This window comes from Mytilus californianus, unplaced genomic scaffold (genome assembly GCF_021869535.1).
Source record: "Mytilus californianus isolate M0D057914Y unplaced genomic scaffold, xbMytCali1.0.p SCAF_7, whole genome shotgun sequence".
Taxonomy (NCBI): domain Eukaryota; kingdom Metazoa; phylum Mollusca; class Bivalvia; order Mytilida; family Mytilidae; genus Mytilus; species Mytilus californianus.
In genome coordinates, this window is record NW_026262723.1 from 22,499,463 (window position 1) to 22,518,449 (window position 18,987).

At 33.8% G+C, this 18,987-nt stretch overlaps 1 protein-coding gene across 2 annotated transcripts; it reads left to right on the forward strand.

Annotated features, from left to right (window-relative positions):
* The first annotated feature begins 386 nt into the window (after window positions 1-386).
* On the forward strand, window positions 387-12,601 carry LOC127709272 (PDZ and LIM domain protein 7-like). 2 transcript variants are annotated; one of them, XM_052214700.1, is made up of 5 exons: window positions 387-636; window positions 6,043-6,194; window positions 9,569-9,741; window positions 10,326-10,361; window positions 11,480-12,601. In XM_052214700.1, the coding sequence occupies exons 1-5, from the start codon at window positions 523-525 to the stop codon at window positions 11,482-11,484; spliced, it is 480 nt and encodes a 159-aa protein (XP_052070660.1). In that variant the 5' UTR covers window positions 387-522; the 3' UTR covers window positions 11,485-12,601. The 2 variants fall into 2 exon arrangements, with proteins under 2 accessions (XP_052070660.1, XP_052070661.1); XM_052214701.1 differs by lacking the exon at window positions 10,326-10,361 and having other exon boundaries at window positions 408-636.
* Window positions 12,602-18,987: the final 6,386 nt, after the last annotated feature.

Sequence of the window (18,987 nt, forward strand, 5' to 3'; positions counted from 1 at the left end):
ATAATCTTTATTGTCACATGAACAAATTAAACATGTTTCAGTGTGACAAAAACATATAAGCGTATATAAGATACGATACAAATTACAACATATATACAACAAATCTTATAACAATCAGTTAATCAAGAGTCCCTTATCCTCAGTTCCATTAGAATGTATTTGTTAAAAAATATATATAGTTAGGCCTTTATATAAAAACACGAGATTGATTTAAAATTTACCATTCTATTGAGTAAAAACAATAGTTTTTTTTTTATTAAAGTTGCAAAAAATGTTCGTCCCGAAAAAAAAAATCCTTAAAAATACGGCCTCACATATATCCATATGATTGTTTATTTTTCATTTGCCACACGTGCCCGATAACGCAGGAAAGATGCGAGGGATGGAGAAGTAATCAGATCATATTCTCTCCATCACTCTAAACTAAGTACGCACATCCGGGATCTTCATTTGGGGTAATTGACCCACTTTTCGACAAAAAGTAGCAGACGAATAAAGTTGTTTTGTGAAAGTTTTTAAAACATGTCCGAGGACCAACCCGTCTTCGTCCAACTTAGAAGAAAGGATCCTTCCGTACAGTGGGGATTTCGTATGAATGGCGGAAGAGATCAAGGATCTATATTATATATTCAGAAGGTAAGTTTAATGATTATGATTATTTGCACTAAACATATATGTGAAGGTTGCAGTGAGGCTGCATTCATTTGATTACAATAGTATCTTATCTTGTAAATACAGATGGTGATCTGTGTAGGAGGAGGTATTAAATTAAAGCTATATTTTACAGGAAAAATGCTAAAAATCATTATGATTTGACATTTTTGCACATTATTATACTAAAATATTTTCATTTTAAATGAATTGAAAAGTAATGGTAACCGTTTGTGAATGTTTTTACAGCTGTTTAGCTATATCAATTGCAAAATTAACCCCTCCCCCTCCCAACATTTATTTTCAAAATCTAGTTTTCGACATTACAGGACCATACACATCATTAAATAATAAATTCGCATTTTTACATCGATAAATATAATGTGAATTCATCGTAATGTAATTTCAAAATATTATATTCATAATTACAAATGTATATTATATGACTTTTGTAACCGAAGGGTTGACATTAATGGTGACAGTTTATCTTTGAAATCAGAGACTTTTACTTGTATAGTTATTTGCATTCCAGAGTTGTGTGAATACATCGGTGATACCTTTGAATATTTGCTTTATAACACTTGAAATTAAACCTCAATATAATAATAACCTTAACCCTACCAAGTATTAAAGCAATCCGCAGAACAGAAGAAATGAATAGCGATAGAATTTCAATTTTGACATAGTGATAAATATCTGGCCCTCTTAAATAAAGTCTTATTTGTACAAATGCGAGATCAAATGTATATTAACAAAATGCCTTTTATATAGATTTAAATGCAGGGATATAAATTCCACATCGGGGTCCATATCACTGCTAAAACTTGTACAATAAAATTTTAGAAATAATCAGTCATCTTTTCCTTCCTCTCCTAGGTCTAATATGGCAATAAAATGTGAATGAATGAAGAAAAAACATCAATGTAAAACCTACATATTTTTTCTTTCATTCGTTGTCAAAAGATCTCTCATCTTTAGTAGATTGTGTAAGATGTTTTTTGTAAACAAAACTATACCTATAGGGATAGGTGACACAAGGACCATAGGCTCTCATTACTCATACTGATCATACAGTCGTGACAAAAGACCATTTTTCATACTGTTCAACAAAATAATACCTAACAAGCCAATTAGGCTGCTGGGACATTTAACATGTACATATTTAACATTGAACATGAAATTAGTATACGGTTGACATAAAACAGGTTATTTAATTCATAAATGCTGACAGGGGGTGACCTCTCCCTCAATTTGTGACCATTAAAACGCAGACAAAAAACTTCACCCGATATACGCAAATCGCATTGAAGCTATAGTACAATAGCTATATTTCTCATCTTCCTGAAACCTTGAGAGATATTATTGATTTGAAAGCACGGATGTACAGACTGAAATCAAACAACCGAAAACAAAAAAGACCGCTAAAGGCCATCCCCAAAGAATATACTCGTTGTGCTAATTTTATAGTTATAAAGCCGGAAATGTTCTCCAAATTCTATTACTTGCCTAGTTTTTGATCTTTTGATATTCGCATGACAATGCTCTGGCTAGTCAATTTGCGAATAATAAACATAACTTCATGACGGTCTGTTAAACTGTAAAACTGGAAGAAGAACGCACCAATTTGTATAGATGATCAATGCTATTGGTAAACTTAAAATTATTCGGAAAAAATAAGAGGTTCGCCATGTCCGGCATTAGCTACTGACGGTTTTCTGAAAAGTTCATTGAAATCCAGGTACTGGTTCGCGAATAATTGAGCGAATACAAAAAGTGTGGACGGACGCAAGGACTCAAAACCATAATGCACTCGACAGATCCACCTTTCCCACTGTGCCCTGGTCGTTTCTCTAAGCATAACTAACTTCGACCTCAAATTTCCTTTTATAAATAACTTATATTACAAGGTCATAGATGCACAAACTACTAAGTATTCTTTCTGTCTTTCTCCCAGTACTCTGACATGTCACATTTTCTTTGCCTATAAAGTAATTACAGCAAAGTTGAATGGTCGTTAACAATTATTTTTTTTCTGATAGCTAGTTTCTGCTGATTGCCAGTTTACTGTGTGCCAAGTTTTCTGTTGATGATATTGCGAAAAAGCACTGCCAGATGTGCTAAAACAACAACGATGTTTTATTATTATGATGAATATTCTAGAACAGATCAGCAATCAGTAACAACATGTATTATGTGGATAACTGTAACTGCTACTTAATGATAACAAATTGCTATAATTTTTGGTAAATTTACAGTAAAGTTAAATATTTAACACCATAATTGAATATTTATTACCATAATGTCAATAATATTAACCTAATATGTGTTTTATAAGTAGATAACTAAGTGTTAAAACGTATTCGCTTCACCGTTTATGGAAACAACTCTTGTATTTCTGATCCATTGTGAAAGCTGCAAATATTTTTCATTATTTTTACTAAATTTAAGTTTATAATTATACGGTAAAGCGTTAAACAGAAAAATCGGTAACTGAAAACAGATTTATGTTTTGAAGAAAAAAACAATAGCGAACTGAAAAAAGTCAAACATAAAGAAGATTACGAATGTGTTTCCGTAATCGTGAAATTTTCAAAAACGTGCACAAATGTCTTAACGAAAGTGCTTAAAACCAATAATTTAAAATATGTAAGAATCAAATTTTAACACAAAAAAGCCGAGTGGGAGTGAAGTAAGATAGTAACTGTGCTTAAAAAATCAGAGAGTAAAGTGCAGCAACAATTGACTTCTTACATGACTTCAAATAAGTTATGATTCAGTGCTTGTTTTATGCGGTTTTATTGAGAAATTTAACCACTTTTATGGTAATATGTATAAAAGGATAGATCAAAATCACAGATTCTTTGAACAGGATTTTCCTATTTGCCCGAAGTAGTTAGGAAAAGAATTGTCGTTCTATGAAGCAACAATTGTCAGTGCACGACTTTAAGTGTTAATGTGAAGATATTACACTTAAAAGATGTCGGAAATAGAATGTAACTTGTGAAGTATATCACGTAACGGGGTCTAACGTGACCAAGTTAGACCCCATGAGGAATATCCATTACGTATTTATCAGTCTTGTTATTGTAGGATTATCTGATTATAGCCCAATTGTTTATGATTATTTACATGCATCAATCAATGAGTTTTCTGATAACCAATTTTGATTACTATTATTACGAAACAATATGAATTGGGTATTGCTATGTTTTCCCCTTTTTACCACTGACTTTTAAATGCACATTTATACACTGAAGTGCCATTGACGACATATAGTGATTGAAAAAAAAACATTAAATAAACCTAGACTAAAAAATGAAATGTGCAATATTCAGCAAAATAATGTTATTTATTACTAAGTGGTGTTGATAAGTGTGTAACAGTTGTTGATAACTATATAGAAGTTAATGAGTTCACTTTCTAAAGTTCTGTGAGCTTTTCACTAAATGGAGCAACACACAGCATACGTTTAGACATTGACGTTTTTTTCCGGATTATCTATGTAAATACTGGAATACCGTATGCTGTTACATTGCAAATATCTAGACGTAGAGTTTTATTATTTTAGAAACAAATGAAATCGAATTGGGTTTCATCTTTCATTTCATTCAAATCACAATGTTCACCAAAGAAGGGCCCCATAATAGTATCTAGCATTTTAAAAATATTCCATACGTATAGCTACTTCAAATCAATGTTCAAATATTGGGGAAATAGATTATGTCAAAGTTGCAGTTTTCTTTAGACATACATCTTGCCAAATTGTCTATAAATATATGATCAATAACGATTTACATGTGGTTACAGGTATCACAAACAGGTAGTTTGTATGATATCTAGATTGGTAGATAATAGGTACTTTGAGAGAATGATAAGATATCAATGCCAGCATTAATTTCTCTATCTGTAAATCTCATCAGAAGATTTTGTAAGTGGAGGTGGAATATGACCTCCATTAAGGTCAAATGCATGCTACTGACAACTGGGAATGATTATCATCTTTTTTACTAAATACATTATCTTTATCGTAATACTCTGTAATGCAACAGATTTCATCGTGCACCGGGATTTTGTAAAAGATGGGTGGACACTTCTGATACTGGTAGAATAGTAATGACGTATTCGTAATTTTCGTCTTCTCTTACATTATACCAATAATAGGGATTTGCGGTATGGTTGCCAATGAGACAACTATCCACCAGAGTCCAAATTATGTGAATGTAAGCAACCTTTTTCTGTTTTTTCGTATTAAGAGCGACAGATCGCCCTCTAAATCCACCACTGGTTTTCATTTAAGCATTTTTATGTTGTTATATTGAAAGATTATTTCAATATTGTAAGTATTCAGAAACACAAATTATACATTTTGCTAAGACACTTAAATTTGTATCACCTCTCCTCAGTTCTCTCGTAATTGTGATGTAAAAGATGTACCAGCTTTACAAGATAATGTCACGTTGATGAGTGCAGAAGATTTTTACTGCCAAATGCATGTAATAAAACTTTGAGATGATAATTAATAAAACTAAATAAAAGTACTACCACGATACAAACATTATGAAAAAACTAAGCACTACTTGTTAACAATTTTGATAATTGCCCAAAACTTTCAGTTTCAAATATTGTTTAACTGATAAAAAAAATAAACTAAATAAATTAACCTCGGATCATTACTTTTGACCTTTCATATTGTCATACCACGGGTTATACTATTATTTGTCCTGATATAACAACCTATTAATAAAACATAGATGTCAAACTACTTAACTCTAGGATGGACGAACTCAGTTTTGTCACTTTTATATTTAAGTATGTAGGAAATGATTTTATAATGATACATTTTCTTAATGATGTGCCCTAAAAGAGAAAGATTTGATCCGAAGGTTTTTGGCATGTATTTTGATGTCAACGACCATCACAATTCAATGCTCTATTTGAAGTCGAGATAATGATCAGGAACGATCAAAATATTCATTTTACATTTTTGGGCCGTAGCAGAGTTATAGGTGGTAGCTCCTTCAGTTATTTCGACCGTTTGGCTGTGTAAGGTCAGTGTATATCTACACAATATGGTCGGAACCCAGACAATAACTCCGCTGCTAGTAGATGATCAGGAAGTTATAGTCGTCGTTAGAAGTTATTGTAAGTTGTTCCTGTAACAAAGAAAACTATCATATCCCGGTACGTCCTCATTTCCCAGTATCCTGCTGGTCAACCCACCTTTATTGGTAAATCCTACATTTGCTTAGTCCTTAATATGAATTTAATATTTGCCGCTGGACATCAAGTTTAGCAAGCTCTTATCAAAATATTCATAACGATAAGAAACTATCATGTTAGCTCTTAAACCTTAATGGAAAGTTTTTTATTTCATTATTAATCAAATTTCAGCTATCACGTAATGGTGTGGGAGACAGGAGTGGCTTACGACCGGGGGACGGAATTCTAAAAATAAATAATGTGCCAGCAACGTATTTAGACCACGAACAAGCTAAAATGGAAATTATCAGAAGTGGAAACGAACTAGATTTTGTGGTGCAAAGGTATGGTTATGCTTTGGACAGACCAAACTAGCGCGAAATAATGATTGAAAAAATAATTTCAAAATTTTTTTTAGAAAAAAGGTCAAGAATAAACATATTTTTTTTACTGGAATTTCCGTTTATGGTTATCAAGATTAAGATTATGCAAAACTGAAAACACAAAGTTGAGAAGTTAAGTTACGGTGTCGTAGAACTAAATAAAAGTAGATTTGTAGTGTACGCCAATGAGACGACATAAACAAAAAACAAAAAAAACATCTAAAGGACAATGTGCACTCTTCAACAATAAACAGTTCTACTTTTAAATGAATATTCTTTGAGATTTTAAGGCCAAACAATGACTGACTAATTGATATAATACATGTACTTCATTTTTTTTGGTCAAATAAGATCCTTTATGCATGCACCTCCTCTATTGCTAGACGTGTACTTTATTGTCGAAATGATTTTTTTTCTCTGTACTCCGTACTCAACAAACCAAATATTGTTGTAAGCTGGTACCAGACATATTCAATGCCACGATTGTGTTCTATTACGAAATAATTCGGGTATCAAATTAAATATCTCAGTCAAGTTTAACAGAATAAACAGTAAATATACAAAATTATACAAATGTAAACGAAGAAAAACACACTTATGTAATGCATAATGATATAATACTACATCTCTTAGACTAAATGTAGAATAATAACATGTAATTCCAGCAGAGCAATTATATAATAAACTAATTACTGTTGAGGTATTACTTTGCTTTTTACCATGTATATCAGTGTAGCTATGTGAAGGCTGTCTGATGCTAGATAATTAACATCGTGTTACAGCAAATAACAATTGAGCAGAATTGACATGTGACAAGTATTAGCCAATCTATAACTTCTCAACAAGTCATTGCATCTCAATTTTATGAATGAGAATACTTGAGCAACTATTTTTATCTCATTTTACCCGGTTACGACAGTTAAACTTTGTTTGTCATAAACACACTGTAAAAATGGTGTTTAGATCCTAAACACATTTCTAAGCACATCTTTTGTGCACTTGTTTTTACATGTTTAGATCTAAACGTGTCTCAGTACAATGTGTTTAGGATTGTGTTTAGAATCGTGTTTAGCTTAGAAAAAAGTGTTTAATTTCTAAACACATTAAAAGTATTTAAATTCAAGACATGTTTAGATAGTATGTGCTTACTGAGAAATGTGTTTAGAAATTAAACACAATCATAAACACGTTTAGATCTAAACATGTAATACAAAGTGTTTAATTTCTAAGCACGACTTTTACAGTGCATTTATATGTTCCTTCTCCAATAGGAAAAAGCTGACAAAAGACGGTTTGAGCTAATCTTGGTTTTATAGTTCATCATTGCATGTTTGAATCTTTCGCTATATGTCTGTCTGGTAGAGTTCATTTGACCTTGACCTCGACCTCATTTTTACGGTTCATTGGTCAATGTATATAGTTTCATTGTACTGAGGTCCTTTCTCGGGGACTATAAGCATAAGGTTTAACTATATTTTGTGTATGATATGATTGTACGGTGTAACATGTTTGCTTGATTAAGTCCGTTTCTCATATGCTATGGCATCCACAAGTTACCCTTTGAATCCCGAGACAGTTTCCACTGAAACTGCAGGTCTAATTAAAAAAAATATCCATTATTTCTAGATAGAAAAGCATTGTAACAAATTTTGAGTCTTTCTCGAGATGTATACATACTCCTTGCTTGTACCGATTATCAGGTTGTTTGGATATTGATATTGTAAAATATCAGCTGTGAGTCACAATATAAGGCTTTTTGTTTAGTGAGCGCAGCAAACGAGTTCAAAAAGGCTTCATATTGTGTCGAGCAGCTGATATTTTTACAATATAAATATGCAGACAACCAGATAATCGATTTATCGGTTTGTATTTGCGTATTTTGCATGATAGAAACAAGTGTTTTCTTTGTTTCATAAGCAAACCGGAAGATGAGGTCAAACTTATCAACGTCGGTTCATTCATTATGAAGTTGGTGATTTGTCCTGGTCAAAGTTATTAAGGCCGGGTCAACGTCCAATCCATGGAGGGTAGTGTGTTAATTTATTTACGTCACAAATCCGTGATATGTAATTTTTTTAGAGCTGAGCAGAGTGACACAGACATGTAGTGGGACGACCTATAACAAACTGATATGGGTGTTTGTTTATTATGCACATTTTATTCAAGAGATAAGTTTTATGTAAAAAAATCTTTAAACTTCAGAGGCGGATTTAAAAGGATGCAGCGGGTGTCCATTCACCTACTATATTGGAAAACATCGGCTTTTTTTGGCATTAAAAAAGTAAAAAAAATCGTCTCGTTCTGCTCTAAACCCCTAACCTCACCACTGAATTAATCTAAGGAAACGTGTGCTTCTAAATTACTTATGCAATATGTCTTATTTCAATGGATAATTGTTTTAGTGTCCACATGTCAGTTTGAGGTAGCTTATATCGTTTTAAAGCTGTAAACACTATTTGCTCGGTTTGCATTCGATGCAGTTCTGAATCTTATGAAAAATATGAATTAATCAATTATTTGGGGAAAAACCTTTACAAACAGACAAAGGCATAACATTGAGAATGGAAATGGGGAATGTGTCAAAGAGACAACAACCCGACCATAGAGCAGACAACAGCCGAAGCCGCCACCAATGGGTCTTCAATGCAGCGAGAAACTCCCGCACCCGGAGGCGTCCTTCAGCTGGCCCCTAAACAAATATGTATACTAGTTCAGTGATAATGGACGTCATACTAAACACCAAATTATACACAAGAAACTAAAATTAAAAATGATACAAGACTAACATAGGCCAGAGGCGCTTGTTTCTGTAAATATGCCCTGTTTGATTTTTTTTGTTTTATGTTTTTATTCCCCCGCCGTAGGCAACGGGGGCATTTAGTGTTACCCTTGACCGTCTGTCTGTCTTTACGTCCGTCCGTCCGTCCCATTATCGTTTCCGCACTCTTTAAGTTTTCTTCATTCAAATTTTATAACTTGGAAAATTGCAATTTTTTTCGTTTCCGCACTGTAAATTAAGTGTTCCTCGTCCAAATTTTATGAAACTCATACACAATGCTAGGAACCACAACACGCAGACAAAGTTCGAATTTGGGCAGTAAGTCATTTACCGTTCTAGAGTTATCTCTCTTTATAAAAATAACAAAGCTTGAGCTCCGACACATTCCTCTTTTAGTCTATCTTTGAGGTAGGCCTATATGGTTTTGTGTGGGTTTTTTTTTTACAGAAGCTGAAGCCTGAGGTAACAGAAAGAAAGGTACAGCATCTAATAAAAAAGAATAAATATAGATAGTAAAGTGAAATGTAGAAATTTTATTTCATTCTTCTGATTTCAGAGATGCCATAGATGTAGGTCAACATAGAGGAGCACAAACTAAACCAGCACCAAAACAACGTTCTGAAGTTGATGAGGAACCCTCGATGTATAAGGGATACACTAACCCTAATGTACAGTCTAGATCATTTAAAATATTACAACAATCATTAAATTATTCAGAAGCACCACAAGGTAATCATCATTTGAATAATAATGACTTGCAAGAAAAGGGCGGGTTCGGATACTGCACCAATGTAACCCCACCACTCATTGTTAAACGCGCAAAGGTAAACACATGTTTCTAAAGTTTTCTGTTGTGGTTTGTCTTTGTATGATTCAGTTGTCCCTTATTATTGACCTATTTAACACTTTTTGTTTTGTGTTGTAATGGGGGAGTTGTGGGGGGCATGGAGGGTAGTGTGTTGCCCGATGTCAAAGAAGAAGAAGAAAAACACTGCTAAAAGGATGTACGAAGGATTTTTTCTGGTTGTATGAAGAAGTTAGCATTGACAATGTGACTTGTCTGTCACAAAATTCTCCTTTAGAAATCTGTGAATCTCTAAATGAATTATGTTAGTTTTTTTTTAAACTAAAAAGGCCTTTTCCTTTGTCATCTTTTGGCTCAATTAAAAAAAAACAAATATGCAGGTTCTGGTAGAAATTGTTTACGATCTGTTTAATTGTACAAAAAATTGTCATGTTTGACATTTTGCAAACTGTAACTTGTAGAAAATATTATGGATGGACTTGAGATGGTCGTTAATTGCTTTTTGCAGATGGACCTTCTGAAGCTGGACAAATGAAATTGATGAGTATGTCTGACTTCATGTATTCTACAGGAATGTCTAATTGAACCACAATATGATATCGTCATTTCTTTATATTTCGAAGTTGTTTCGTTTTTATTTACATTCCTCTGTTCTTCATATGATGTCATGTTCGTCTACACAGAATTTTGTATTTTTTGGCCTCGAATGGTTTAATAAGAGGGCTGCCTTCGCCAGTAGAGGTAGTGTGATCAATCAGCTACCAAAACCGAGGGAATGTTATTCACAAATTATGGAATGGTTTGAATGTACGAAAAGTGATTGTTTAGATTTGAAATGTTACTCGTTTAAGAATACAACCATCGAGTTTGTGATAAAACATGTTTTTCCACTCGGATTTGGTAGCTGGAACCAGAGCTTCAAACTTGTTGTTCGTATTCCAATACTAATACTACCACCACTACTAATTTGTTATTCTCTTTGATAATTTTCGCTGTTTTCCACATTTTGTTCTGCATATTTTAGTTCTGTTGGTTTTAAGATGTCCCTCATTTATTTACGTTACTCTGTTTTTATAGTCTTTTGTTTGTTTCTCTGTGGTTCATGTTCTTTTCTTCAGTTTATTATTGGTTATGTACATATGTATATATTGTGAAAATGAAAGAATGCGTCTTTTCTATCTTTGATTTTAAGGGCTATTCCATTAAAATGTATGTGAGAGGGTAGGAAGGGTCTTTCAAAATATCCCTACAACCAAGAACCATTTTTTAGAAAATTTTGCATAATGGTAATAGACGCACACTGAAAAAAGACCCATGACCCAATTAAACTTCCCTTCCTACCCTCCCACATACATTTTAATGGAATAGCCCTAATGTATTTCTGTACTGAAATAAAATAAGATTAAAAAAAATAAATGGGTTTTCTAATTTCTTTTCTTGGCAATATTGTATTGTAATCAGACAAATATTTTAATTCTTCATGTTGTCTTAACTGGCATGTCATCTCTGGAAATTATAAGAGAATACGGGTTTAAGTTTCACCAAGCCGCTGAGAACCAAAATAAATGATATCATTATAGAACAATCAAAGAACAATAACTCTAATTCAACAGACAAGTTTAAAACTGGTCCAATTTCTAGGATTTTTGTTCTCTTTTTCAGAATGAATAGAAGCATTTTTGCAGCCATACGTATCCAGGTTATTATAAGAGGAGGAGATTATAAAACACTCATCAACAAAGACTAAATGTGATGCACCATTCCTAAAACTTATATACTAGCGATGGAAAGTAGTTCTTTGCAGGCAGTTCTTTTAGTAGAGAAAATTAGTATTGATTTAGTGTTATGCTGTTTCTTTCACTGAGCGCTATAATGAGGCACCTCATTCGTCATAACTAAGTCACTCATTTTGCATGTCTCGTCGATGTTGATCAGGTTTTTATTTATTTATTTCAAATTTTTGTTTACTCTATTTTTTTGTTGTTGTATATCGACGCTTTTATATCAAAATTACCTATATTGTAGTAATTTCATGATTATTAGGGGGATAACACGCTTTTTGGATGTAAAAAAAAAGTCAGATATGGAAAAAATTACCCCCAAAAAAGGGGGATAGGGAAATGAGCACCCCATCTTACCAACTCATTTATATTTACAGGTCAATCAAACTCATCAGAATCAAGTCGTATATATGTATATGTGTTTAAATTGGTCCATTTCAATCACATGTGAATACTTTGGAACAAATACTGTTAAACAAATTGGAAAAAAATTCTTAAAAGCTATGTTAGTTATTTGGTTTTTTATATCGTTATTATTTCCTCTTTACAACGGGATTTTATTTTTTCAGCGGTAAAAATATACATTTTGTAATACTAACTCGCAAAACTATCCCATATTATTTATTTTTTTTGCTGTTTTAAGGTATTTTATTTTCACTTTTTTGTGCACATAATAGCTTTTAATAAGAAGGAGTTCTGTTGTCCTTAAAAATAAGTGTTGCCATGTTACGTGACAATCACCAGTTATATTTATATAAGAGATGTATCAAAATACTGTTTTATTATTTGTTGCAGTCCCTGAAATAGAGGCTTTTGACATCCCGTTTGTCAGTCTGACAAGATCTAGGACGTGAGCTTTAAGTCTTGTTTCGGAGATTGTATTTGTTGATATTATTTATAAATATGATATTATATATATATATATATATATGTGTATACTGGAAAGTTATTCCTTATATTTTTGCGTTATAGTGTGACGATATTGAATAAATATTTTATGTTTGGCCATTGTTTTTGTTTAATGAACACCTTATAAATGTGGTGCGTTGGAACCGCTGTTCTAGATTTACCCTCATTAGGAACTCTCAAATCCCCAAAAATGGAAATGTAAGTCATTGGAAGCTTTATGACTATAATCAACCTTAAAAGAATCATAGCAAAGTTCATCGAAAGATCAATTTTGCCTGAGAAGCTGAAACTTAAAGTTTCTTGATAATTTCAAAATGTATTAATTACTGATATCCTTGAGGACCACCACCCAGTGGCGTAGCTTGACCCTTATTTGAAGTTATGCAAACGGTTTGAGGTTTTGATACAATGCCTCACCACGGTTTAAAAACTATTGAAAGCTGATGGTTGAAGCAGGGGCGGACGCAGGATTTTAGGTTCTTTATTAAGCTGAGGACAACCCATGCTTAGCAAATTTTAAGGGGGCGCACGCCCGCCACACCCCCGCCTGAATCCGCACATGCGAGGGGCGAAACCGGCGTCGCAAAAGAGTTTACATCATTTACAATAGAAAAAGTCGATTTTATTATACTGATTTGATTGATGGATTGTTCTTTATTTAAGGCCCAGTCATAAATAAATCATGCATTTTTAGGACGAGTACAAATCAACAAATATCCAATAAATAGGCTATGCTGGCTGTGTCGACCAGAATAAAGAGCACAAATTTCGATTCAGGCCAACTGGAAAAGAATGACGTGTTAGACATGGACTTGAAACAGCCCCCCTACAGACTCCTGAAAGAGTTTTTGTAATGCTTCTTTAACGTGAAGAGGACGTGGCACTCTCCCTACACTAGGCATAGGATTTAACGCCCCAATTCCGACCGGACGTGGCTGCGTATTTATATCCTACACTGCTGGAAAGAAATCCAGGGATGACCCTGCCAACCCTTATGTTTTATTCAGAACGAGAACAAATCAATAAATCCAGTAAGTATGTTCTGCAAAATGAGTTAATTAGAATGATGGTTAGAGGGTTTGGACCTCCACTGCGAAAAGAGGGTATTTAGAATGTTGTATTTGTATGGAACACGTACATCCCTCATAGCCAAACGACTGCCCTTCGGCATGGGTTTTACTACTGCACGATATTCTAAGTAACAAAATTTCTATATTCCTGTCTATCCGTGGGTCATTTTTTTGTATGATATTTCATAGATTAACTAGATAGTCTATATCGTGAAATATAACATTGTGCAGTCGTGTAACATTATTACATGTACATGTAATTGACATATTTATAGTCGGAATCATGGTTTCAATCTTAAAATTTAAGAGCTATGTTGTTTTGTTCTTTTTCTTGCCTTTTTTTTGAAGGAGGTAAGGATGCATTTGATTGGCTATATACTACATTATCATTTTCGAAATTCAGACGCAGTTGAACGAGTTCTCAAGCTAAATTCATTCAAAATTTCATCAAAATCCGTAATCCGCCTTATAACGTGTTTTTTTTTCCATGTTCACAGCGGAAAATAAAAGCAATAGTGACCTTTCGGTGCTAATAAGCACTTTGATTTAAATGTGGATACCTCTTGAAAAAGGGAGTACTGACATCTTACCAATTTTTTGGTTTTGACATCATTCAGGAATACCATGATCATATATAGTGCATTCCGCGGTACAAATATAAGATCGAAACTTTTTCATCATAAAAACTTGGAAAATCTTTGTAAAAGACTTATTTCAAATCTACTTACTATTCCAGTCATTTCGATTTTCACGGAGTAATCAGTTACAAGCTTGATGGCATATCGTCACAAACTCGTCTCAGATATTTTTTGTATCAAATTTCTCCTTGATAATCGAAATTGAATATCAAACTACCGTAACAGTAAGTAGATATAAAGGGATATAGTTAAAATAAATCCGAGACAAGGACATGTGAGTTCAAAGCATAATATTTGGTCTCTTGTGGAGAGTAGTTTCATTGGCAATCATATCACATCTTCTTATTTTTATATAATAGCATATAACCCAATTCCTCAGTGGTCTCCCGTACTCATTTGTTTTGTTACTCGCGATTGAGATGTTGATAGAAACAGTGATAATCATCTTTCTGAAATTTGGTGATTTATCTACCCTCGTTTGTTCCTCTTTCTCATCCAAGTCATTCTGGTTGTCCAGGTCTGAGGATGAATAATCTGCAATACGAATGCCTTTTTCAATTTATCTATCATAACCACCTCTCATTAAGGTAGTCTCACCTTCGTCGTCTTATTTAGAAGCCTGATCGTCCTCTTTTCATCACGCCAATTGTTCGTATGCCTGTCCCAATCAGGAACCTCACCAGTGCTTGTCTCTGGGTAGATCTTACTGGTGTTACTACTTTTAAATGTTATGTTGATGATCGCGCTTAACGAGGGACTCTGTTAAATTTATTCACAACTTTTTCAGACCCTGAGCTATTTAGAGTTAGATACTTGCTTATTTGTTAACCTCTACATATATTTTGACGCTTTGAGTCGTTGGGTGATGTCCCCTTTGATAAGTTCGACGTCTCCTACTAATCCGATGATATTTCATTCTAAAAAGTGACAACATTTCAATCACCCCCAAATCTGTACTAGCAATAAACTATCAAAAATATCTAAATGCATGAACTGGTATTCAATTTTTTGCTCTCGGACCTTGCGAAAACAAATAAGATTTGAATATCTTTTTTGGAAATGCATCAGAAATATCTGAATGCATGAACTGGTATTTAATATTTTACACAACCTTGCAATAATACATAAAACTGGAATATTTGTTTGGAAATACACGATAAAAATATCAAGGTACATAATGGTTTACTTTTATAAATTTTGACTTGGATGGAGAGTTGTCTCATTGGCACGCATACCACATCTTCTTATATCTAAATAGGGGAAAAAAAAGAAAATACTATACTCACTGTAAAGGTTTCGTATTTAAATCAGCGGGAAAAGCAAAACTGACAGTGTTACTGGTTGAGGTAAGTACATATATCAAAAACAAACAATGCGACTCCAAAGTCTAAAGTTATTGCATGATGCGTACTATATTATTGAAGAACATATCATAGTTTGTGAACTATTGAACTTAGTTACTTAGTTACAGGTGAGACCTTAGTGTAGTTATTTATAGATGTCTTTTCTGTATGCCAGTATCAGAAATTTTCATAAGGGGGGCCCACTGACTGCCTAAGGGGGACCCGCTCCAGTCATGCTTCAGTGATTCCCTAAATAATTAACCAAATTTTTCCCGAAAAAGGGAGGCCCGGGCCCCCTGAAAAACCCTCTAAATTCGCCTCTGAGTATGTCAGTGAAATTATTGCCTAAATTGTTGAGTCTCGGTTTCACTTTATATCCCTAATCTTGTTTTTATTCATATCAAATTTGGTATTGAACATTACAAAGTTCACGCTACGCATGGGCTTCCTAAACTACTAAAGAAACATTACAAGTTCCGATTCATGTCATCCAGCGAATACTCCTGTTTTGCTAACAAATAAGGCGCTAACAATTGATAAAGAACTCTTTAAATGAATACAAGAAAGTATACCCACATGAAGCTGTGGTAACTGAAGAGAGGTAGGGCCAATTCTCGTTGAATTTGTCTCAGTCCTCCTGTGTTTTAGTTACATAGTCAACTTCTAAAAGTCGCCATATCCTTTCTGGAATATCAAAGAGTTTATATCATATATATACTTGCAAACATGTTCAACAATTTGATAATCCTGTCCTCTTTTCTATCTAATGTGAAATCACCGACTAAGACTTATCACTTAGTTTGTACTTACACGAGCAACACGACTGGTGCCACATGTGGAGCAGTATCTGCTTACCTTTCTGGAGCACATGAGTTCAACTCTGGATTTTTGGTGGGGTTTGTGTTGCTCAGTCCTTAGTTTTCTTTGTTGTGTTTTGTCTACTGTTGTTTGTCTTTTGGTCGCCGTTTTTCGTTTTTCGTTTTTCAGCCATGGTGTTGTCAGTTTGCCATCGAAGTTATGATTTTGAGTATCCCTTTAGTATTTTCCGCCTCTCTTTTGCATATTTCCATAAAACAAAATCTTACTCAGCGCTACGTATTGCCATTGAAAGGATTTTAAGAAAAAAATATTTACGTTTTTGTAAAATTTTGCATCGAAGCATCATTCTCATCGGAATGAATTAGTCTGTATCCGAAAATCAAAATACAGTTTTATGTGCAACAGAAAATTGTTTTGGTTAAGAATGTCCTTCTTATACACTTTGCTTTGGATACGACTAAAATGTCAAAACTGTGGTTTGAGATATCTTAAGATGTTTACAATTTGTGGTCATCTATTTAAAAATGCTAGTAAGCCATTACATTTTCAGAATTTCAAAGTACGTATGATAAAACCTCCTGGTATTCGCTTCTCGTCAGGACTTTGGAAGGTCATGGGTAAGGGTCTAGATGGGGTTTACAGAACCAATGCTACATTTTATTCCTGATGTTTTTGTTCAAGCCTGAAATTTTGGACAAGGTTTTATTTTCAGTTCTAACAGTGACATATAATAAAATACATTTCTACATTGTATTTTGTTAAGGTTGTGACTACAGCTTCTAGTTACTCAACTCTTACGGATTGTGAATCTAAAAGGATCCTTGAAAGGTATCTTAACATTTTTACGATGACACAAACATGCAACATATGTTTTTAGATTCCTGTTGTTGAAATCACAAAATTCAGCCGCGTTTGACTTTAGTTCATGATTTGTAAAACCGATCTCAGTGTAGCTTTATGTATCGGCATACTGAGTTAATAAGTACGGAGCCCGGTTGACAGATAAAGAGTTATTTTTTTCCATAATCAAGCGCTGGAGATATAAAGTCTAGCGCCGTTGATTCAAAGTCACTGAGCGCTGGAGATGTAAAGTCTAGCGTGGGGATGTAAAGTCCTGCGCTGGAGATTGCTAAGTCCAGCGCTGTATATCCATGTCCAGCGCTGTATATCTATGTCCAGCAATGTAGAAATAAAGTTCAGCGCTGAAGATATAAAGTCCAGTGCTGAAGATATAAGTCCAGCGCTGGAGATGTCAGTAACTTGTGACCACAGCGCTCTACTTTACATCTCCAGCGCTAGACTTTTATATATCTACAGCTCAAGTCTTTACGTCTCCAACGCTGGACTTTAAATTTGCAGCGGATGACTTTATATCTACATAGCTCGACTTTTTATATATCTATGTGTACAGCGCAGCCGCTATACTTTACATTTTCAGACCTGGAGTTTATATCTACAGCACTGGACTTAAGATCTACAGCCGGCTAAACTTTACATCTCTACGCTTGACTTTGAAAAAAACACAACTCTCTATCTATATGAGACCAACTGCGTAAATGAGGAATAGACTTCTGAAAACTTAAAGTTGGAGATAAAACCACTGGGTAAAACATTAAATATTCGTTTCCTTCCCCTTTTGAATATTTCCTGGGAGCATGAAAGATATATCTGTTCGAAGAGCAGTCGAGTGCTGTTTGAGTATGATATCCCTTGTGTCCACGTCTACATGCGTGTTCTTCTACAATGGAAAATGAGATTTAATTAAGGTAGATAGGGGTCTGAATTAAAAACAATTGAATTTTGTAATACTTTGCCAAAATCTGGTACATACTTAGACAATAACCGAAATAATTGTGACGTCTTGAAGGCTATTTTAATTTTTTGCTGTGACGCCTTCCTGGATGTTAAATATCCATCCATAACCATCATCATAAAGACATAAGATTCATTTCGTTATGTACATGTACAAATGTTTGTGTTGGTCATTTGAACCATTTAGTTATATTGGAGTTATCCCCCTTTCCACTTAAAATTATAAAATGGTGCAATTTATATTGTGGCCAAAGACCACAATTAATGATCCCGCTTTTCGTTGTCCACGAATATAGTTCCTTTTAATTAGAGTGTATTTTTCCTTAATTTTTTTTCTTTCCCTTCCTCACTCATTTCTTAGATTTTTTTGGATGGAAATGAAAGAAGAGAGGTGAAATAAACTTTTGGATGTTGTATTTTAACTGATTTTGATATGGAAAGAGTGATTAGGCCAGGTGCAAAAAGGTGATATTTACAGTTTTCGGAACATCTCTTGACTTGTCCATAGGGGTATGGATGTGTATTGGCTAAATTTGTAAGATGCTGGGGAGCAATATTTCTGAATGTTTGATATATGTTTGGACTAGTACTGTACTTTACACACACAAAATATTTGACAAAAAGAACCGGTGCATTTTTTTTAATGAAACAAAACGTTATAAAGAACTAATAGAGAATTTAATTGTGGTCTGTGGCCTAAGAGGTGAAATTCAGGAAATATTGAATTTGTACTTTGACAACTTCCCTGAATGATCTATTGGTATTAATTTGTCAAACTACATGAGAATAAATGATTTC